The 23,958-nt window shown below is 44.7% G+C and overlaps 2 protein-coding genes across 2 annotated transcripts in view; one reads left to right on the forward strand and one right to left on the reverse strand.

The window, feature by feature from the left end:
- LOC309633727 (uncharacterized protein) overlaps positions 1-23,958 on the forward strand; it is a 1,009,062-nt gene that overhangs the window by 545,714 nt on the left and 439,390 nt on the right. The window lies entirely within an intron of this gene.
- Positions 2,785-8,935, reverse strand: LOC309633772 (spermatogenesis-associated protein 31A6-like; the record flags this gene model as incomplete). Its single annotated transcript, XM_082403031.1, has 5 exons — positions 2,785-3,327; positions 3,595-7,027; positions 7,304-7,364; positions 7,950-8,007; positions 8,750-8,935. The coding sequence occupies 5 exons, from the start codon at positions 8,933-8,935 to the stop codon at positions 2,785-2,787; spliced, it is 4,281 nt and encodes a 1,426-aa protein (XP_082259157.1).

Here is a 23,958-nt window from a genome sequence, read left to right on the forward strand (position 1 = left end):
GCGGCAGGCTCCTGTGAGAGGGCTCCGCGGCAGGCTCCTGTGAGAGGGAGGGCTCCGCGAAGGCTCCTGTGAGAGGGCTCCGCGGAAGGCTCCTGTGAGAGGGCTCCGCGGAAGGCTCCTGTGAGAGGGCTCTGTATATAAGGCTCCTGTGAGAGGGCGCCGCGGCAGGCTCTTGTGAGAGGGCTCCGCGGAAGGCTCCTGTGAGAGGGCTCTGTGTATAAGGCTCCTGTGAGAGGGCGCCGCGGAAGGCTCCTGTGAGAGGGCTCTGTATATAAGGCTCCTGTGAGAGGGCGCCGCGGCAGGCTCCTGTGAGAGGGCTCCGCGGCAGGCTCCTGTGAGAGGGCTCTGTGAAGTCTATGTATTATCTCTGAGAGGTCCCTGTGTGGGGTGAGTGTGGGTCCCCGTGTGGAATCAGTGTGGGTCCCCGTGTGGAATCAGTGTGGGTCCCCATGTGGGGTGAGTGTGGGTCCCCGTGTGGAATCAGTGTGGGTCCCCGTGTGGGGTGAGTGTGGGTCCCCGTGTGGGGTGAGTGTGGGTCCCCGTGTGGGGTCAGTGTGGGTCCCCGTGTGGGGTGAGTGCGGCTCCCCGTGTGGAATCAGTGTGGGTCCCCGTGTGGGGTGAGTGTGGGTCCCCGTGTGGAATCAGTGTGGGTCCCCGTGTGGAATCAGTGTGGGTCCCCATGTGGGGTGAGTGTGGGTCCCCGTGTGGAATCAGTGTGGGTCCCCGTGTGGGGTGAGTGCGGGTCCCCGTGTGGAATCAGTGTGGGTCCCCGTGTGGGGTGAGTGTGGGTCCCCGTGTGGGGTGAGTGTGGGTCCCCGTGTGGTATCAGTGTGGGTCCCCGTGTGGGGTCAGTGTGGGTCCCCCTGTGGGGACTCTTAGTGGGGGGCCCTCCATTGCTGGCCTTTCTGCACCTCACAGAAGGAGAAGGGCAAAGGGACTTGCAGCTTCTTGTTTCTTGCTGTTCTGTCAGTGTCCCTCTGTGTCACTTCTCCCGACAGGTGCCTTGGGCGTCCGGCACCCTCAAACCCAGCACTCACCTCTTGGTGCCCCTGAGAGGACCCGGCAGCAGTCAGGCTCAGGGGCCCCGCTCTGTGCCAGCCTCTCCTGAGCTCTGGAAGTTGTTCTGTGCTCTGGGTCCCAGCCCCTCCCAGGGCCCCTGGCTGTGCCCCCAGTGCTGTGTCTGCCCCGGAGGAGGGGGCCCAGAGGTGAGACCTGGCTCCAGGGAGAAACCACAGCACAAGCAGGCCTGTGGCCGCTCCCCCTCAGCAGGTCCTGGTCCCGCATGTTGGGGTCCTGACAGGCGTAGGGCAGGGCCATTCAAGCTGTCACCTGGATCAGGGGACCCTCCTGGAGCAGGACTCTGCAGCACGGGAGTGACTGTGACACAGAGCCCCAGATTGCTCTGTAGAATTGCTCCTGTCTCCCTGGTTTCCCGTGTGGACGGGCCGGGGAGGAGAGCTGACGGCACCCTCGTTCTCCGCAGGTCACTTCCCGCCCGCCGGGTGACACATCCTGTCTGCTGGCCTCTTCCCCCTCCAGGCTCTGGGGTGAGCAAGGCTGACAGCAGGTAAGACTTGCTATGACCCCAGCACAGTCCCTGAGCCTGTTAAGTCCCACTTGTCCCCTGGGGGCCTCCTTGGGCCACGCGTGTAGGTAAAGGTCACAGACCGCGAGTCTGTCGTGAGCTCCCAGTCCTGTGAAAGTTGATTAAATACATTGTGGGGAAGTGAACCTTCCCTGCTTGGGGGCTCCACGGCCTCTGGGAGCCTGGCCCTCTGTGGAGGAGCTCCAGGGGCCTTCCCTCTGTCTGGGCTCTGGGAGCTGGCGTAGGGGGAGAGTCTGGGCTGGGGCCACCATAAGCCACTGGCCCCTGACTTCTTTTCTCTGGGCCTGTACACGGTGGTGGGACGCCAGGGGCTCCTTGGTCACTGCGCCATTTATGGGCGCCTCTGCCACTTGCCTCCTTCCCCTGCATCCCACCCTAGGGGCACATGACAGACAGTGAGGTGACTGCACACACAGTCACACCCCTGCTCGTTCCCCAGGGGGCGGTGAGCACTGTGAGTAGGGCTGTCCTCTCCTCCGGGGCAGGGGTGGACGGCCCTCGGCGGCCTCCATGCTCATCACCTCACACCCTCAGACCTGGGAGTGCGCGGTCCTCCTCCTCACCGCTGCTCCAGGGTGTGAGAAGGACAGAGGACGGGTGACGCTCCCGGCCCACCTCAATCCCAGCTCCATCGGGGAGAGAAGGAGCTTCCAGGGCAGGCATCATCTATCCCCACCAAGACATGGGGGCAAGGTTTCTGCCACGTCTGGACTCTGGGCTAGCACTGCCCCCAAACTCCTCTCCTTATTCTGACATGTGAACTTGTCTCTGACACTTTCTGGAGCCTGAGGGGAATTTCAGCCTCTGCAGACCCCTCCCCTACAGTCCCACAAGTTCAAGGTAGAGAGAGAGCAGGAGAGGACTGAGCTGGTTCCTGAGAAGGGGGAGGTCTTTAGGTTTAGTTCACCTTGACACGTCCTGAATGCTGTTGCTTGTTTCTGTAATGCTGCTATTATGGAAACTTAAATGCAGTGAGGGAATTGAGGTGAGGATGGGTATTCCACGCTGGGATCAACCTCCCTCCATGGCCCCATCCCATCTGGAAGCCAAAGCAGGCACCTGGGAAGAGTGGACCCTGATCCCTTCCTTCCCCCCAGCAGGGCACAGACAGAGGCCACCACCTCTCATGAGAAGAAACATTTATTTTGGGAAACAAAAATTGTGGTAGGAAGAAGCCATTAACACATAGACAATGTGTTAACGTGAGAAGAAACAGGTTTTCTTTGCGTGAACTGCGCTTTTCCTTGCACTGCTTTCCTACCAGGAGAGGCATGAGAAGCACGCTCTGGTTGACCAGAGGGAACACATTTTTGAGGACATGTTGGATGATGGCGCAGGTGGCCTGAGTCACCTGCCACCCTTGGTCTATGCTGGCAGGGTCTGACTGGGGACTCCAGTTCCCTAGGTGGGAAGGCCAACTTGTCGCCCCTGCCTCTGGTATGCCTGCTGTTGTTAAGGTAGCTGTGGTCCTTGCGGGTGGCTTGGTGACTGTAGGCTGTATCTTTCAACACTCTTCTCTGTTCTGAAGAGGAGAGAACCCTGTGGTAGTGGGAATGCCCCTCTGCTGGGGCCTGGAGCTGTTCTGGGTGCTGATTTAACTCTGAGGCACAGAGTCCTTGGTGAAGCCCCAGTTTGTCTACTAGGACCTGTCCAACAGCTGTTCCAACCGCCCGAGGATCAATAGCCCTGCTCTCTACAACAGATTTGCCTTTGATTGGTTCCTGGTGGTGAGCAGTGGCTGATACAGGCTTGCCTTTTTGAGCCCTGCTCTCTACAACAGATTTGCCTTTGATTGGTTCCTGGTGGTGAGCAGTGGCTGATACAGGCTTGCCTTTTTGAAGGGATTCTTCTGTTCCTTTGCCTTTTTTATTGTGGCTAAGACACTGCAGAAAGTGCCTTGTCCATTTTTGGCTTTCTGGTGAAAGCTCTCTCTTCTCTGGCGAGAGCTGGGGGTATTTGCTCCCAAGGGACTCTCCTCTTTCCCTGACCTGAGAAGCGTGGCTCATCCCACTTGCTTGAGAAGCCTTTAGTCCTGAAGACCTTTCTTCATACTCTCCCGGTTTGGGCCTCCAATCGTCCTCCCTCTCATCAGCTGGGGCAAACATCTTGCTCTGGCTGTTCATTTCTTCATCCTCTTCTGGTTTGAGCCTCTCACAGACCTCCCCATCATCATTTGAGGCAAACTGGCCCTTACACGGGTCCCTAACCTTTGCTTTCCTGGCTTCCTGTTGTCCCTGGTTGCTTCTCGTTTCTTCGTGTTCTCCTGGTTGCAGTCTCCTAACGCTCCTGCACTCCTCAGCTGGGGCAAGCGTCTCGCTCTGGCTTCTTGTTTCTTCATGCTGTCCTGGTTGGGGCTTCGTGAAACCCCTCCACTCCTCAGCTGATGCGAGCACCTCCCTCTGGCCCTTCATTTCTTCATACTCTTTTGGTTGGGGCCCCTTAAAGTCCCTCCGCTCCTCAGTTGGGGCAGACATCTTGCTCTGGCTGTTCATTTCTTCATCCTCTTCTAGTTCGAGCCTCTCACAGACCACCCCCTCATCAGCTGAGGCAAACTGGCCCTTACACAGGTCCCTAATTTTTGGTTTCCTGGGTTCCTCTTGTCCCTGGCTGCTCCTCATTTCTTCATGCTTTCCAGGTTGGAGCCTCTTAAAGCCCCTCCACTCCTCAGTTGGGACAGACATCTCACTCTGGCTCTTAAATGAGTCCTTAAGTTTTGGTTTTCTGAATTTCTGCTGCCCCTGGCTGCTCTGTTCACTCACGTTGAGGTCATATGGCACCACCTGGAAAGCTGGCGCGTCCTCACTAGCATGTTCCCTCTGGGAACTGGAAAGAGACCTATGAGAAGCCAAGATGTCTGCAGGAAGGAGCACATCAGTGTGAGAGTCTTGAAGGAGCTCACCAGTGGCACGGCCTTGAGCCACCTGTGTTTTAAGGCATGGCTCCTTTGGATGTTGGGCAACTGACTTTGTTGGTAGTGACAGGGTTTTCCTAGCGGCTGGAAACCCCAAGACAGTCCCATTCTCCCAGCTTCTGCCCATGAGGTTGACTGTGGGCACCTGATAAGGCAGTCTGCCCTCCTGTCCAGTCAGAGGGGCCTCTGAGGGCCCATACCTGTCACCAGGTGAAGTCTTTCCCAGGGCCCTCTGGATTTCTGTATGCTCAGGTGAGGGAACAGGGAGGGGACTCACCAGGGTGGGAACTGTTGCTTTTGTTATCACTTTCATTCCCTGATGGGGCTGAGGTTTTCCCAAGAACTTATTAGCAAATTTGGCTTTTGAGTGTGCCCCAGATTGCCAGGTGGCAGAGGCGGAAACGGTGGGCCTTGGAGAGGACAAGGGTTGAGCCCCACATGGCTTGAGATTTATGGGCTCAAAGGCCTGTTCGGGTAGGCCCCACCTGTGCCTTACCCGCCACCTTATAATATGTGCTTCCAGCATCTGCCGAATGCTTGGACTGAGGAAGGAAAGCACACGGGAGGAGTTTACACAGGGTTTCCAAGACTTCAAGGGTGCTAGATTTCTGATTTCCTCGTGAGGGTGGGGCTTAGAAAAAACACAGTTGGCAGCAAGCCAGGATTGACGCACAATCACAGGGATCAAACCTTGATTAATCTGCATCAACTTTGTGCTCAAATGGGCTTTCAAGATTTTTTCTAGATGTTTCTTCTCTGGGCTACTGGGTAAACAGTTTCCAGAGTCACTCATCAAGGGCCTCATCAGGTATCTTTCTGACTCCTTTTCAGAGTTTCTTTGCAGAAACTTCCCTGGGAGCCTGGCCCTGGAGGAAGCTTTTGAGATCCTCCTCAGACATGGCCTTAGACCCTTGCCGAAATCCTTCCCTGGTTGAAATTGCATTTGACCCTTCCTATGGGATCTCCTAGGGCGCCTGGACCTTATCTTCTGTGGGTCCAGTCTCCTTTTGCCTGTAAAAGCAGAGGGCTGCCAGGGTCCCTGCTTGCCCTGTGCCTGATAAGTCCTTAAAAATTTGCGCTGAGAGGAACTCAATTCCAGAGACAGAGACAGGTGGATACTGAGGCACAGGCCCCTCTTGGTTTGATCTTTGATGAGCCTCTTTTGAAGATGTTGCTTCTGGAGATCAGGGCCAATTAAGTCCTCATGATGAATAGAAACTGACCTTTCGGCCTGAGAGCGCCCCCTCTCTTGGGGAAGGTTGAGACTGAGTTGGCTAAAGCCTTTCTGAGATCTTTTGACCACAGAGGATGAAGGCTTCCCACTTTTCAGTTGCTTCTGCAACAAGGGGCATTTCAGACATTGAGTTTCAGTTGGGATAAAATATGGTGTCTTGTTCTGAAATGTAGGACAATCTAGTCCACAGGTACTCATCTGGGGTGGAGAATAAGGTGGTCTGAATGGGAGAGAAGATGGGAGGTAGGGCTGGGCCTGGATCTGAGCCAGAAGTGGGGACTGGCACGGAGGCAAGTTTTGAGTGAAAGGCTGGAGTGGGACCCCCGGGCAGGGCAAGACTGCGACCTGGGAAGGACCTAAAGGTATTCTAAGTTGAATTGAAACTGGAAAGCCATTAGAAACTCCACTGAATAAAACAAAGGGTGCCTGCTGTTGAGTAGAGCTCCTAGTAGCCACCAGGGACTCGCTGTGCAGAGAGGGGTGACCCCAGTAGAGCTGGGTGTATGTCAGTTCCAAGTGGTCCCTCAAGACCTCGGAGTGTAAGAGCTGCCGAGGACCGGGTAGCTGCTCTGTTTTGTCTTTCCTGTTCCAGAAAGATTGAGGGGTTGTGTTGTCCTGCTCAGCACCCAGTGATTTCCACGCATTCCCTAAAGTGTTCAGGTGGTAGTCTGAGCTCATTTGTTCCGAGAATGACCCATCCTTTTCTTTCCCCTTATGAATCTTTAGTTCTACTTTCTTGGTGATTAGAATCTCCAGCAGCTTCTGGACTTCAGGGTTGACAGGTGAGGGGCTACCAGTTTCTACCTGCTTGTCTGTGGGCTCTTCCTGGAACGGGGCCCCTGGTGGCTGGTGGGACAGGTGTTCTTGCCGGGACTCACTCTGTGATGAGGTGGGGAAGAACAAGGCCTTGGTAGTCTTCCACCAGAAGGACAGGAACAAAATGGGATAGCATACGAGGCCAAGACTCAAGATGGCTGCGATGGTAGATGCCAAAAAAGAGTTACCTGGAGGTGAGCTCTTTGCAACAGTGCCAAGGGTGATTTTCTTCAAGTTGGATTGGTCTTGAGGTTCTTTTGACAGGGTGGAGGCCACAGGTAAAGAGCCCTGGGTCAGAGGAGCCAGGGCAGCTGATGGGCACGTGGCAGGAACAGCCTCTTCTGCAGGTTCCCTGCAGGGCTGGTGGGCTCCAACAGACGCTGCTCTGCACACCTCACCAGGGGGGTCTTGATAGGAGAGCTGATGAGAGCTGCCCTTGTCAGGGAGCCTCCCCACGTGGCTTCAGGAGACATGAGGCACAAGCTGCAGCCAGGAGCCCCCAGGGCCAGGAGGGCTGGGCAGGCCAGGCAGGGGTGGGCACCTGTGGCCCACGGCCCTCCACGGCCCCCATGCTGACTTCACAGTGCTCCTGCTGTCCCTCACCCCAGGGCTTTGGCCATACCCCACCCTCAGCGCTCCCCCTCCCAGCTCAGCCCCAGGCTGCCTGCAGCCCAGGTGTCACACCATAGGCTTTGGGTGGAAGAAGAACCCAGGAGAGAAGGGGAAGATTCTTTACCTTTGTAGAAGTGAAGTCAGGGCCCGAACCTCTTCCAGCTCTTCCAGGCAATCTCTGAAAACTGGAAAACAGCAGACTGGGTCATGGTGGTGAAGGCAAGGGCTTAGGGGGTCTTACAGGAGGCTGAGTGCTGTGTCCCTTTAAGGGGACACCATTGGGAGATTGGAGCCCAAGCACCAGCGTCCAGGGCCACAAGATCCCTGACAGTGATGGCGAAGCTCATGAAAGGGTTTATCATTTACAAAGTACTTCCATATCCATTACCCCTTGCTGCGCTCACATCCTCCCTGTGGGGGACAATGGGCAGGGGTCACATCACAGAGGAATCTGAGCAAAGTTAAACAACTTGTCCACGGTCGGACCTGGAGGTCCCACCTCCCAATCCAGGCAATCTATTGGTCCACTGTAGCCCACACACCCCTGCTGGGCCACACCCTTTTCCAGGCCCCTTACTGCTTCATTGTGCGCATGGAATCTGGGAAGTATCTGGGTTCTGCTCTCCTTCCCAGGAAGCTCCCTGAGGGTTCTGCTTCTTGAGGCACAGGCCCTGCCACTGGCCTCCTCGGAGCCTGTGGAGTGGGCCCTCAGGGCTGGGAGAGATGGGGCCTAACCCTCGGGGCACACAGGGCTGAATGGCACAACTTACCTTTCGAAGCTCTGTTTTTCATCTTAACCTTGCGTTTCCCCCTCCACTCCGTCTGATGCTGAGAGACAGAAAAAACGAGGACCTGGGACCCAATTCTCACTCTCCCCTCTCTAGACAAGCATCAGACACTCAGTGTCCATACATAATATGACTTTTTACATTTAACTAACAGAGCTCTGTGGTTTTTCTTTCCTTTCACTCATTTTTAAAGAGGATAAAAATATTTTCTGTTTTCCTTCTCTGAAGAACATAAAGAAGGATTTTCAATGTGAGATTCACCCTGGATTTCTTTTGTCACTGTTCCTCTGCTCAAGAAACACACACATTCTCTGAACTACGGGTTCATCTGAGCTCCAACAGGTGGGTCTCTGCTTCCCGAGGCCAGGGCCACTCCAACCCCTGCTCTGAGGCTCTCAGGGCCTCAGCACTGCCAGCAGATCAGCCCTCATCCGAGACACATGTTCACAGCTGGTGATCCACTGCTCATGGGCCTGTCCTCTGGCTGAGATTGAACTCAGTATCCAGTCCTCGACCTCTGGTCACTGTGTGTGAGACTTGCCCTGGAGCCCTCTACCACACCTGGACAACTGGTCTGAGATCTTTGGATACAAATCCTAGTGTTCACTCTATCCCCTGCCCAGGCTGGCTTGCCCTTAGAGGGATGACGTCCTATTCTTAGGAGTAGATGTCCTATTCTTTCCCATTTCAGGAGTCTCTGAAGTTGATTCAGAAAAGTGGAAATAATAATAGAAAAGAAGGGAGAAGCATGTGCTTGTGGGTCTGGCCCAAGGGTTCTTTACCTTCGTGATGTTTCCATGTTTCCTAGGAGGTGGTGAAGATAGATTATTCTGGAGGTAGGAGAGTAACAGGAAATAGAGCCCCAGTCCACACAGAAAGCCAAGGATGGTGGCACTCACCCAGGAAGTGCGACTGGAGTACAGCCAAGTATCAAAAGTGCTTTTCAGAGAAAAGAGAGGATTCTCCATCATCTGAATCACATTGCTGGCTTCAGGCAACTGAGCACAGGATGTGTACTTGGGGACTGAAGTCCTAGGCCTACATCATAGAGCTGTGGTCTGGTCACAAAGGGCTCTTGAGGGTGGAGGAGGGAGTAATAGAGGAGGAGGCTGGACCACGGCCCCTCCCCACCATCCGCCCCACAGCTCTATCCCTCCACCCTCATGGGTCTTCTAGACCTTAGTCAATTTTCTATTCATTCCACCTGGAAATCACATTTTTCCTGGTTCCTCAGATCTCTTGGGGATTTCGAAAGATTCCCTTTCTCTCTTATTGAACCATTACTTATTTCAGCAGAAGCTGAAGATACAATAGGAAGGCCATTAATATGCAGTACACTTTTTGCTTCCCTTTCCAATTTTAGTGATTCTGGAATCATCATTTAATGTTGTGATAATATTCAGTTGAGAAACTTAAGTTTTCTGTTTTTTGAGAAATAATTTGAGCCCTCAACAATCAAAAGTTTTTTTTTTTTATTAATTCAAGTGGTCTGCGGATTATCCAGTTCATTTGGATAATACCCGCCATAGGTATGGATCTCTTTCTAATTAATGTTGTCTGGAGAGAAAGGCGAAAACAGCTTTTTACAATTTAAATGTCATTGGTCTCCTGTCAGAATACGTTTTTATTGTGTTTTATCATACAAGATGGTACATTTCCCTACTACTTCCTCAGCATCTGTCAGGTATATTAGGAAATGGGTTTTTTCCTCAGGTAATTGCTCAAATCTGTAAGATGGTTTTAGGTCTACTCTCTCTGACCTGTTTTGACCTTTAAACCTCTTCGAGTCCTAAATGCACGTTGCATTTCTTTCTAAGATCCTGGGAGGTGTGGCCATTTGAAAAGCCTTCACTTTTTATCGCCATTGATATTTACTGTTATACCTCTCTGCGAGGGCTGCTTGATGGGGGTGTTACATGCACATTCCCCCTGCTTGTTTTCTGTGCTTTATGGGAGTAATGTGAGCTTTCTGTTTTAGATAATTTACTATGTTCTCCACTGTGGACAAAGCAGGGAGTGAGCATATTGCTGTAAGGCAAAAAAGCATGATTGATAAGGTGGGTGTAAAACAAGCCAAGAGTCGTGGTCCTCATGTGTGTAATAGGTTCCATCAAGTGAGGGACAAATGGAAGTGATGCAAAGAGAGAGAATGGAAATGAAACTAAGAAATAATCTCTCCATTTTTATTTTCTTCAATGTCACCAGCCTGGATGAAAAGACTTCAAAGCACATAGAACCAATGAGTCAAAAATTATATTGTAATTATACATCCATTATTTTCATGTGAGTTCTTAGATCATGTTTTACCAGGTGTTTTTCTGAAACATTTTTCTGAATAAATGGAAGGGTGTTCCTGATAGGCAGGAAAGGCAGGTATCAACATTTTACAATTGACTTCAGAGATGTAGAGAGCTGGAAAGAGTGTTGTTGGAAATTAATGACTTTTTTCAAACCCTTCCTAAAACTGAGGTTGCAGGACAAGCAACCAACAGGAACTCTAGAGAGTGACAGGCACCTGCAGGGAGAAACAGCAACTTGACATTCATTTACTTAAAACAGACACAGACTGAATGAATTATAAGCCCAGAGATTAAACTAGAGAATTTTAACAAATTGAGCAACAAAACAAACAACCAAATACCAGATTATAAACCAAAGAATAAAATAAATGTCCATGAGTCCATACTTATATAAATAAATCATTGACCAGAAAAATAAATTACAGAAAAATTACAAATAATATATAAAGATATTTAGATATTCCTGCCTCCAAGAAGTGGAGTTTTATTTTGATCATGTATTGGGTTTAGTGTTGGGTTTCTAGCTAACAGAGATTTGAGAGAGAAAAAGAATAACTTTACAGTGAATAAACCTGGCAGGTACCACCTAAGTCTAGTGGTCCTGATAACATCCTCAATTACAAGTCATCTTGAAATCATGTACCCTCTGATATGATGCATAAGAAAAGCATTCACCTCTGTACTATGCTTCCCCCAAACCCATAACCCAAGTCTAATCATGAGAAAATATCAGAAAAAAGCAAAATGAGAGATATTCAAACTTGAAAAAGTCATGAAAATCAAGAAAAGACTGAGAAGCTCTCACAGATTGAGGATGACTAGGCAGATAGGTAACTAAATGCAACATGTTCTTATTTGGATCTGGAACAGACAAAGGACATCAATGGAAAGACTTGGTGAAAGTAGAATGAAGTCTGCAGTTTACTTAATAATGTAGTACCAATGTTAATTTCTTAGTATTAACAACTGTACTATGGTTATATAAGATGTTAACATTAAGAGAAGCAGTTTCCAGAAGTCATCACTCCTATCCTTACGATAAGGAAAATCTGGAAACACTGGAAATCAACAATTCTTTCCCATTTCAGGAGTCTCTGTAGGTGATTCAGAAAAGTGGAAATAATAATAGAAAAGAAGGGAGAAGCATGTGCTTGTGGGTCTGGCCCAAGGGTTCCTTACCTTCGTGATGTTTCCATGTTTCCTAGGAGGTGGTGAAGATAGATTATTCTGGAGGTAGGAGAGTAACAGGAAATAGAGCCCCAGTCCACACAGAAAGCCAAGGATGGTGTCACTCGCCCAGGAAGTGCGACTGGAGTACAGCCAAGTATCAAAAGTGCTTTTCAGAGAAAAGAGAGGATTCTCCATCATCTGAATCACATTGCTGGCTTCAGGCAACTGAGCACAGGATGTGTACTTGGGGACTGAAGTCCTAGGCCTACATCATAGAGCTGTGGTCTGGTCACAAAGGGCTCCTGAGAGTGGGGGAGGGAGTAATAGAGGAGGAGGCTGGACCACGGCCCCTCCCCACCATCCGCCCCACAGCTCTATCCCTCCACCCTCATGGGTCTTCTAGACCTTAGTCAATTTTCTATCCATTCCACCTGGAAATCACATTTTTCCTGGTTCCTCAGATCTCTTGGGGATCTCGGCTTGAACCCACCATTTTCATAGCCTTTGAAACTCTGAAATTCTCCCAGGATTTTGGCTGTTTCCCAACGATTTTAACTCTCACAATCTCCTTTGTTCACAATTCCATCGTTTTTTCATCTCGCATATTTACATTTAAGTTGTATCAATACTTTCTCAGCAAATTTCAGTTATACGATACAGTATTATCAACTCTGGTCACCATGTTGTACATTAGATCCTAAGACTTTCCTCTCATTCAAAGTTTGTACCCTGTTGCCACCCTCTCCTTATTTCCCCCAACCCTATCCCTTGGCAAACACTCCTCTGTTTCTATGAGTTTGACTTTTTTCTGTGTAGATTCTGTATATAATTGATAATAGGCAGTATTTGCCTTTCTCTGTCTGGCTTTCACTTAGCATGATGTCCTCTAGATTCATCCACATTGTTGCAAATATGAACACCACTTTTCCCATATAATAAGTTTTTTACTTTCATCAACCCAGAAATAGAACTTTTTTTATACTTATTTAATTTTGAATATTTAATTTGTTATAGTTTCCATCCACCTTTGCCGACTTCACTCAGAATAATTAACACAAAAATTCAAACTAATGATGATTATTTCAAATTTACAAAACCAAGTATAACAAAAAGATAAGTAATTTAACCTCTAAATGATATGTTTTGGGTTAGTAACATTTTATACTTCTGAAGTTAGAAAAGCTTCACAAAAACTGTACACACACACACACACACACACACACACACACACACATATTTTGACAGACCACTGCAGTATATTCAAATCCAAAAATTAAGCATGTCCTCATTTTCTCTAAATCTTTTGTATATTGTCTTGACCACATTTCTTCTCACTCTGCCCAAAATAGACAGTCTCCATTCTCCAGAGTTTAGAAACATGTGTGGAACACCCAGAAGTCAGAAATGGGTTAGGTGAGCTTAGGTTCTCATCTTTAGAGTAGACACTGGGAGTGGAGGACCAAGGCCTGGGTTAAAGTCATCTACAGTAGCCTTTTCTGATATCCCTAGTGTGTTCTACACATATTCTCTTTTTCAGAATACACCTTGCCTTCCCCCTCCTACCCTACCCTCTCCGGACCCTGGAGCTTCGAGTCTTGCCTGTACCTTATAGAGAGGGCACTTTGAGTCTTATAGGAAATCCCCTATGACATCATTGGACATCCCTTTTGGCAGGTGGAATTGGGTATTCACTTAGGGATTGTACTTTTTAATCACTAGCTGGTTAATTTTTCTTAATATGTGAAATATTTATTTGGCTATACTGTCATGAATGTACATGTTCAAGAACATGTCTCTAGCATCTACTGTTGCTTTTATTACAGTCTCTTCACCCTTTATGATATTGTCACTGGGGCATGACAGTCCTCAGTGTGAACAACTAGGGCACCTGAGGAGCATGGAGGTCCCTAATTTAGACAAGTAGAATCAGTGGAGATCATGGTGGGTCCTGATTTCTGCTTCATTTGCAGGGGGACTTATGACTGAAATGTGAGTCTCATCTTGACCTAGAAAATCAGGCTTGGGCATGCAAGGAATCACCTTCCAATATGATTCTGTGAGATAATGGAAAATATATATTGGTCTCTGCCACCAGTGCCTGGCACAGAGCTCCTGAAGCTCTTGTGATTTCCTGGGTGATAGGAGTGTCTTTTTTTTTAATTAATTTTTATTGGGTTATAGTTGATTTGCAATGTTGTATTAGCTTCTGCTGTACAGTAAGGTGAATCAGTTATACATAGACATATACACACTCGTTTTTAGATTCTTTTCCCATATAGGTCATTACAGAGTATCGAGTAGAGTTCCCTGTGCTATACAGTAGGTCGTTATTAGTTATCTATTTTATATAAAAGTGTCTTTTTGTGATAGGGATGGGGCAGGCACGTGGCTATGAGCGAGCAACCATCAGCAGTCCCACTCAGCCACTGGTTGGCTTTGCAGTGGGCCCCTCCCCCTCCCCTTCCTCTGTTTAAAAGGAGCCTGAATTCAGACTGGAGGAAGATGGTTCTTTGAGACACTAGTCTACCATCTTCTCAATCTGCTGGCTTTCTGAACAAAGTCATTATTCCTTACCCCAACACCTCGTCTCCTGATGTACTGGCCTGTCGTGCAGCGAGCAGAGTGAGCTTGGGCTTGGTTTCATTTTGCTCTCGTGAGGTGACTCTGGGTGGGCTCCTGGATGGCTCCTGGGTGAGGGCTGATCACCAGAAAGACCAAGCCATGATGCAGGCTTGACATTTTTAGCCCCACCCCACTAGTCTCTTGAGAAGGGAGAAGGGCTAAAAAGGGAGTTAATGACTGATCACATGCCTACATGAGGAAGTTTCCGTAAAAATCCCTAAAGCACAGGATTTGGAGAGTTTCCAGGTGGGTGAATACATCCACATTCTGGGAGGGTGACACACCCCAACACTGCGGGGACAGAAGCCCCTGAGTTTGCGACCTTCTCAGATATCATCCTATGTATCTCTTCATCTGAATGTTCATCTATATCTTTTCTCATATCCTTCGATAAACTGGTAAATATATGTATTTCCCTGAATTCTGTGAGCCACTTTGGCCAATTAATGGAACCCGAGGAGGGGGTCTTGGGCATCATTTCCTGAGTACAAATTATTGATTCTCTGAACCCTTTTGTACACATGAGTGCTTAGATATTCACCTTTGTAGGTATTAGACAGTTACACATACAAACACTTACAGATTATGGAAAGATGATTTTTTACTTGATTAAAAAGATAATCTTGGTTATACCAAAAGAGGTCTTGTGTAAGTTGTTCTTATTACCCTAAGCTAGTATATTTATTTCCAATTTATGCATATTTTGATCACAGAATAATTTGTTGCATAGTTAACTCTCTTAGTAGTCACCAAAATCATGTTTAATGTCTTCCTCCAGAGATAAGACAACTTTATACTTAACAAGTCAAACAAAGGTCTCTTTCTGGAGCTGGGACTGAAATTCAAGTCTGCTACTTTATTGCCTCTTATCATCAAATGATGTAGGAACAAATTAAGAAAAATATAGAAGAATGTCAAGTAAGATAGTGGATATACTGTGAGTTATTTTATTTACTTTGTATTTAAAAACACATAACACTTGTGAAGTGTCAGGTATGGTTCCATTTAAAATACTGACCATTTAATAGTTTAATAGTTTATGTGTGACATAAATAATGTATATCTGTGGGACCTAACACAAAAAAAGAGCCTCACAAGCATGTCTGAAAATAGAATTGCCCTTAGCACTGTCAGACCATAACTGTGCAGTTTGTCAAGGTGTTCTTACTATCAAATTCCCAGTGTATCACTTTTCACTGAAACTTCTGATGATATGCATTTCAACCCTACTTTGCTGTTTTGATCAAGGTTTTCCTTCTTTCTACACTTTTACAACAGTACTGTAACATCGTAAGCATGATTCAAAGTGTAGTTCTTTAAAAACTTCCTTTAAGAGAATTTTAGAGAATCCTGCAAAGTACATTTCTCCACATGTATCATCCTACTTCTGTCAAACCACTTAGTATTTGCTTGATAGCGGAATCATCTACGGATATGTCTGACTTTTCTCCTAGATAGCAAATTTCTGGAGAGCAGGGACAGTTTTGGGCAGATTCAAGCAACATGGAGAAACCCTGAGATTCTGTGGGCCCAGGCGTCCCTCTTCCATGCAAGGCCTAGGTAGGGTTTGAGCCAGGTGACTTGCCCAAGATCATATGTCTAGTTTGTGGCAGAAATAGGCCTATCACACAGTCCCTTGACTCTTAGTCCTGTATTTTTATACCACACAGCTCAAGCCAACTGTGACCTGATTGTCCTTGTATAATGAAGATGGCCTTCCAATAAGCCAATAAGTAGATATTGGGCACTAAAATATGCCTAACATAGCAGCATGGGACTAAGGAGGAAATAAAAGAAAACTAATAAGAACCATCATGTATTTATTATTATGCCACCAAATAGAATTTTTTAGCCTTCATCCTTATAGTAAAGTACCAGTTTGGGGAAATAGCCCACTACCTTTGCTCATTTATGCACCGCAGATGATATGAATTGTCATTGGATCTGAAGACAATGTATGTGTTGACTTTAGTATCACAGATCTTATCTTCACTGTGCTATATTTTGCTTATGATTTGTTTATGAATTATGCATCTATGTTTATGAGGGAGATTGTGGTTCTTCCTGAAATGAAAGGTTCCTGGTCTTATTAACAGCTATGCCACGACCTCCACCATAGTCTTCCGGTTTGCCTGTTTCTTTGGTCTCAGCATTCTCTGCTATGACACACAATGCTAATGTCTGGATTGCGACGCGTGTAAATTCCAGCAAGGTGGAAGGAATGAAAGAGGATGAGAGAAATCTAGCACTGCCAGAAATTAAGAAGTGAAAAATCTTGGGGAAATGGGAATGGACACAAAAACCGTTAAAGAGAGTTTATTTCATGAAGACAAGGTTGTTTTCACATTCCAAAAAATCAATCATTATTACACATCATATTTGTAGGATAAAGGAGGAAAGTCCAATGATCACCTTAGTAGATGCAGAAAAAGAATTTGGTGTAACCCAGTATGTTAAATGACTTATTTTTCTATTGCATCATATTCTTGACAATCCTAATGTTGTTTCTTGTATTTAACAAACTCTAAAACCTAATCCTGCTCAGTACTTTTCTAGGCTTACATGTATATTTCTTATGAAGCCTTTAGGGCATGTGTTTAGAATGTAAATCAATAAGAAAACTCTTCCAGAAAACCTAATCCAACTAGAATAGTGTGTATAGTCGAGAGGAACCCTCGTGTTAAGTAAAGGCCCCTCCCCTAAAAAATTAATCAGTATTACATTGGATTATTTCCCTGACCTATGTGATGATTTTTATCTCTGTAATAAAAGAAGCCATAAGTATAGGAAGTGCCTGCTGCTCAGTTATTAAGGTGAATTTCAGAAAGATTCCCTTTCTCTCCTATTGAATCATTACTTATTTCAGCAGAAGCTGAAGATACAATAGGAAGGCCATTAATATACAGTACACTTTTTGCTTCCCTTTCCAATTTTAGTGTTTCTGGAGTCATCATTTAATGTTGTGATAATATTCAGTTGAGAAACTTAAGTTTTCTGTTTTTTGACAAATAATTTCAGCCCTCAACAATCAAAAGTTTTTTTTTTTTTTATTAATTCAAGTGGTCTGCGGATTATCCAGTTCATTTGGATAATACCCGCCATAGGTATGGATCTCTTTCTAATTAATGTTGTCTGGAGAGAAAGGCGAAAACAGCTTTTTACAATTTAAATGTCATTGGTCTCCTGTCAGAATACGTTTTTATTGTGTTTTATCATACAAGATGGTACATTTCCCTACTACTTCCTCAGCATCTGTCAGGTATATTAGGAAATGGGTTTTTTCCTCAGGTAATTGCTCAAATCTGTAAGATGGTTTTAGGTCTACTCTCTCTGACCTGTTTTGACCTTTAAACCTCTTCGAGTCCTAAATGCACGTTGCATTTCTTTCTAAGATCCTGGGAGGTGTGGCCATTTGAAAAGCCTTCACTTTTTATCGCCATTGATATTTACTGTTATACCTCTCTGCGAGGGCTGCTTGATGGGGGTGTTACATGCACATTCCCCCTGCTTGTTTTCTGTGCTTTATGGGAGTAATGTGAGCTTTCTGTTTTAGATAATTTACTATGTTCTCCACTGTGGACAAAGCAGGGAGTGAGCATATTGCTGTAAGGCAAAAAAGCATGATTGATAAGGTGGGTGTAAAACAAGCCAAGAGTCGTGGTCCTCATGTGTGTAATAGGTTCCATCAAGTGAGGGACAAATGGAAGTGATGCAAAGAGAGAGAATGGAAATGAAACTAAGAAATAATCTCTCCATTTTTATTTTCTTCAATGTCACCAGCCTGGATGAAAAGACTTCAAAGCACATAGAACCAATGAGTCAAAAATTATATTGTAATTATACATCCATTATTTTCATGTGAGTTCTTAGATCATGTTTTACCAGGTGTTTTTCTGAAACATTTTTCTGAATAAATGGAAGGGTGTTCCTGATAGGCAGGAAAGGCAGGTATCAACATTTTACAATTGACTTCAGAGATGTAGAGAGCTGGAAAGAGTGTTGTTGGAAATTAATGACTTTTTTCAAACCCTTCCTAAAACTGAGGTTGCAGGACAAGCAACCAACAGGAACTCTAGAGAGTGACAGGCACCTGCAGGGAGAAACAGCAACTTGACATTCATTTACTTAAAACAGACACAGACTGAATGAATTATAAGCCCAGAGATTAAACTAGAGAATTTTAACAAATTGAGCAACAAAACAAACAACCAAATACCAGATTATAAACCAAAGAATAAAATAAATGTCCATGAGTCCATACTTATATAAATAAATCATTGACCAGAAAAATAAATTACAGAAAAATTACAAATAATATATAAAGATATTTAGATATTCCTGCCTCCAAGAAGTGGAGTTTTATTTTGATCATGTATTGGGTTTAGTGTTGGGTTTCTAGGTAACAGAGATTTGAGAGAGAAAAAGAATAACTTTACAGTGAATAAACCTGGCAGGTACCACCTAAGTCTAGTGGTCCTGATAACATCCTCAATTACAAGTCATCTTGAAATCATGTACCCTCTGATATGATGCATAAGAAAAGCATTCACCTCTGTACTATGCTTCCCCCAAACCCATAACCCAAGTCTAATCATGAGAAAATATCAGAAAAAAGCAAAATGAGAGATATTCAAACTTGAAAAAGTCATGAAAATCAAGAAAAGACTGAGAAGCTCTCACAGATTGAGGATGACTAGGCAGATAGGTAACTAAATGCAACATGTTATTCTTATTTGGATCTGGAACAGACAAAGGACGTTAATGGAAAAGCTTGGTGAAAGTAGAATGAAGTCTGCATTTTACTTAATAGTGTAGTACCAATGTTAATTTCTTAGTATTAACAACTGTACTATGGTTATATAAGATGTTAACATTAAGAGAAGCAGTTTCCAGAAGTCATCACTCCTATCCTTACGATAAGGAAAATCTGGAAAAACTGGAAATCAGCAAGTTTTCATAGACTCATCAAAGAACTAAAGTTGCAAGGCTAATTGTCACCCCGAAAGTTGGAGAGCCAGGCACATCCAGAGAGATATAGGAGCCAAGATCTGCTTACTTGCAGCAGGAGCCATAGACGAGCAGGATGACTTAAAAGGTAATTTTGACAAACTGCTGGAAGCCAAGGATGACTAGTTGAGAGGGAGAAAATCCTGGGAGCCAGACTCTTGGGGTGCATTACCTCCAGGAACCCCTGCAGGCTCTCATGGTGAGGATGGAGAGAGGTGCCCGAGGTGGCTCTGGAGGGGGTGGGGACGAAGGGGTGGCAATGGAGCTTTCTATGTAGCAGAATCTTACTCTCCAGAGAAAGGACTTGGCCAGAGTGCAATTCTGAAATCTTATCCCAGCTAGAGGAAATAAATTCTCCCCCAATTCAGCCTTCTACATCCTTCCTTTCTCATGTGATGCGGTGTGTTGGGGGAACATGTCAGCAGGGGATAGGGCTTCAAGGAAATGCTGCAGCCAAGGGAAGGCGTAGGTGCAGGGGAAAGAGCCATATCCTCGGGGAGAGTCAGAAACAGTTGTGAAGGCCACACCCTCAAACAGAGTCCCACTAGAGACTGGGATTTACTGCAAGATTATAGAATGTTTTCCCTCCCGCACAGTTCACCATCACACCCGCAGGCCTCCAGGATAGTTAAGAGTAGATCACAGCCAAGAGAACTGCAAGACACAGACTCAAGCTGAGCAACAGTACTTAGGGAAACCCCCAAATCAAGATGAGAGACAAGGGGCTTCCCTGGTGGTCCAGTGGTTAAGACTCTGTGCTCCCAATTCAGGGGGCCCAGGTCTGATCCCTGGTCAGGGAACCAGATCCTGAATGCCGCAACTAAAACCCGGCTCGGCCAAATAAATAAGTATTAAAAAAAAAAAAAAAAAAAAAGAGGAGAGACAAAAACAAGGACATTAGAGGAATTTGAAGCCTTTGGCACCTATGTTACCACAAACATTAAAAACAGAACAACTGACAAAGATCAGAAAATTATAGCTACATAAAGGAGGAACTTCCAAGGAGAAATGAATGCTGGTAAAATTAAATCCTTGAGTTCTCTGCTTCTTAATCAATCTAAAAAATAACTTTTATCAGCCCTGGTGGCCTAATGGATAACATATAACTGTTTTAAGGGACAATAGTTACAATGTGTTAAGGAATTATGGCACATGGATAAGTGAAATTAATGACAGCCACGTCACAAGGATGGGAGAAAAGAATTGGGAATACTATGTTATAAAGTTCCTGCACCCATCAAGTGGTGTAGTGTTATTTCAAGGTGGGATTAGATTATTTTAAAAATGCATATTGTAAACTCTAAGGAAACCATAAAAAATTTAAGAAGTATAGCTTACACTCTTAAGTGAGGAGATAAAATGGAAACATTAGGGGAAACTGGGTACAAGGAACAGTCTGTACTATTTTTGCAACTTTGCTGTTATTCTAAAATTATTCCCAAAGTAGTAGTTTAATATGTTCCTTAAGTGTACTTGCTTAATTATGAAACTGTCTCAAATAAATTAATGGTGCATCTCTTGCCCTCAGTTCCTAATTTTTGAAAAGTAAAAAATCCTGGAAAAATTAGCACATTTAAGTCAGTTTCTCCACCCCACTCCAGGTGATTCTCTCCGCATTGTCCCTCATTTGGCTATATAGATTATTTAGTTCTTTTTAGGATGCTAATACAGCTGTCACTGTAGCTATGTATGCCCCATTAATGTATGTAACAGAATATGCCCACATAGATTGCTGGATATATATGCCCTGATTCATGTTTTCAAAGACAAAACAAGTAAGAGGATTGATTTTATTCAGGCTTTTGCAATAAGAAGATCAGAATGTCTTGCAGGGTGGTTTTTACCTTAGACTTTTTTAGGGAAAGTAGAAAAGTTACAGGTGGGGCTGATTTACAGTTGGAATTATTTTGCAATTAGGTGAAGTCTCAGTCAGTTAGATGAACAGGAAGGTTCATCTCTGTGTCTGGCTAGTTTTAGAAGGACAAACAGTTCTGAGCTCAGCGAATCATTCATGGAACAAAGAAAGGGAAGTTGAGAGATCAGTGCCTGGTCTTATCAGCAGGTTAAGGCAAAAGGGGAAAAGTTGGTGTTTCCCTGGTCACCGATAAACAAGGGAGTGATCTCCAGGTCTTAGGGGAATCCTGAGAAGGCCTGGGTAGCAAATCTTATCTTAAGTGGGGTGGTTCTTTGTGGTACACAAAAGGTGGAGGATTTCAGAAAACAGAGGATAGGGTGATTTCTTAACTGTTGCCGTTTTCTGAGATCACAAATCACAGGTAAAATTCAAAACGGTTGGGCCTCAGTTTTGTTCATGACCAAGAAATGTCATTCATTGTTGAACAACACAGAGGCAATCATAAACCTTTGAGTGGGGCAAATCTGGGTCTAAGGAATAATCTCCTGAAGACTCTTGTTTGGCGTTGTTCCTGCAAAATCATTTGAACAATTGTTGAGAGGAAGTGGAAAAGATGAGCGTTTTAGAGTTCTGGAGATCAGGCATCTTAAAAGAGGGATTCTAAAATGAAGAAGAGAAATATTAACATAAAATATTATAGTAAGTAAAAAGTCTGTACCCTCTCTTTTCCATGTGAAAATTAGAGGCAAAATCATATAAACTTAAAATTATGTTTAGTAACTAATTTTCAGTATTTTATCTTATTTAAAAATGTATAGGTATCTAAAGAATACTATTATTTAACTCAGTTTAGCATAAGTCTAACGTTTTAAGTTACCTAAAGATCTTGGAAACTATCTTCATACGACAAAGCATAAGCACTGTTAAGATAAGATTGGTTTGAATAATGATTCAATTTGGTTAAACAAAAATTTACATTTTTCATAATCTGAAACATCTGGTAGATACAATGCTAGTTTATTCAATCAGAAAAATTTTATAAGTTTAGGAAGAGCATATCCAGGTAGAATAAAAATGTATGATGTTGAAAACATAGCTGTTTTTATTAAACCAATAATATTAAGCTAGTCTTTTTTGACAAAGATTTGCCTTAATTATGTAAACTTGAATTTTACAAACTTTTTAGTTAGTTTCCATAAGAATACATTTTTAAGCACATGAAAATATCAGAAGTTCAGTTTCCTTAATTTCTGGTAATTTTAGAACTATTCAATTTATGTGTGTTTGTTTATGTTTAAGCTAATCAAAACAGAATTCTCTTTAAGAAATTTCATAGTGCAATTTTGTAATACCATCCAAAGGTAGAAACTTACTACACATTCATAGACAAAAATACATACAGACAGACACAAATAGAGAGCTTCAGTTCTACGACTTTAGCCGTGCATTGGACAAAAGCATAGAAATACTAATACATCATCCCTGGGCCATATAAAAGAGTTAGCTTTCATCCTTGTCCCACCAATACTTGTAAAAGAGATCTTCAAGATTCCCTTTGTCCTGATGTGTAACCTTATGGATGCTGTGTACTAAATTTTCGGCAAGTAACCAAGAAGAGACCAAGTGGCCATCTGGGTGTCTCCAGAATCCATCTGAGTGGCAAAACATCCAGCTTGTTTCCAATGAGATTGTTCAGCCTCAGGTTTTAGCAGGCTGTTGTGCCGTAGGTTCCTTAAGTAGAGTTTCCCATCTGTAAAAAAGATTGAGCAAGGGGAAGTATGTAGGTGGCAGAGGACAAATTTTCTTGGGAAGTGGCTATGTTAACATTTTTGTCAGTCAGGTAGTTTCCTTGGCTTTGGGAGTTCTGGCTTCCAGTGTGAGCTTTGATTTTGAGAATAGCTAATTATTTGGTTTGCAATGTCTTCTAATAGGTCAGTGACTTGTGTTCCGTTTTTGATGGGTATTCCTGCAACTGTCATTGAACACTCTGTGTTTCCATTAAAGGGGGCTTAGGGATCTTGACAGAAGCAAAAGAAAGTCAGGTGGTCAGTGAGAGCAATTCAGGGGCAGAGGTGCCTAGGCAGAGTCAGGGGCCCAGAAGGTAAGGCCACTGGGAGAGCAAAGAATACTGTTTTCCAACTGGAAAGTTATTCTCTTCCCAGAAAGTTTACTGCAATTTTGGGGCTAATGCTGGGTAAATCATGCCAGGTAGTAAGAAGTTCTAGTGAGACAGAAAGAGGTTTAGATAAAGGCAGGTCACACACAGCATGAATGTATGTCGGTTCTAGAGTTCTGTGCGCCTCCTTGGGCTGCATGGCCTCCTTTAGAGAGACCTCCTGCAGGAATGCAGCTTTCTGTTCTCCTGCACAGATGGCCAACCTGCTACTGCATGCTGAACCCTTGCTCTGACTAATTAATTTTTCTTCTCCACTGACTTCTGCTTTTAGTAAGTGAGCCAATTCACCCCATTTCCTATTGTAAATTAGATAAACCAAACATTAGATACAAAGAGAGGGATAAAGAACCAGTTTCTTAGTTAAGCTTGACCTCTTTTATGTGTATCCAGTTGTTGTGTTTTTCTGCTTTAATGGGATGTGGTATTAATAGGAATAAAGGCAATGAGGCAAACAAGTCTGAGCGGTCTGAACATCACATAATAAACACTGAAGGAGGGCTGGTTTCCATAGTTGTATGTCAGCGTCACTAGGCACAGAACATTCTAGAGACACCTGAGTGGTTTGGGACCACTGGGTCAGGGATAGCAATTATTGTGTGAGAAATTCCAAATAAATAATTAGCATGTGTTCATGCAGAAGAAACCCTATTCACAGTAAACCAATTAAGGGTGCCTGAGGATAGGAGCACAATAGAGAATCACTGTACTTACAGATAAATAGAAAAAGGAGACTACAGAATACGCCTCTATATTGGTTTAGTTTGTAAATTAAAAAAAGTAATGTGAGGTTTTATATGAATGAAGAAAATGCGATATATTCAAATACATATATATATTTCACATATATCTATAAAGACATAT

Source organism: Balaenoptera borealis, assembly GCF_965194805.1.
Source record: "Balaenoptera borealis genome assembly, chromosome: 8".
Taxonomy (NCBI): domain Eukaryota; kingdom Metazoa; phylum Chordata; class Mammalia; order Artiodactyla; family Balaenopteridae; genus Balaenoptera; species Balaenoptera borealis.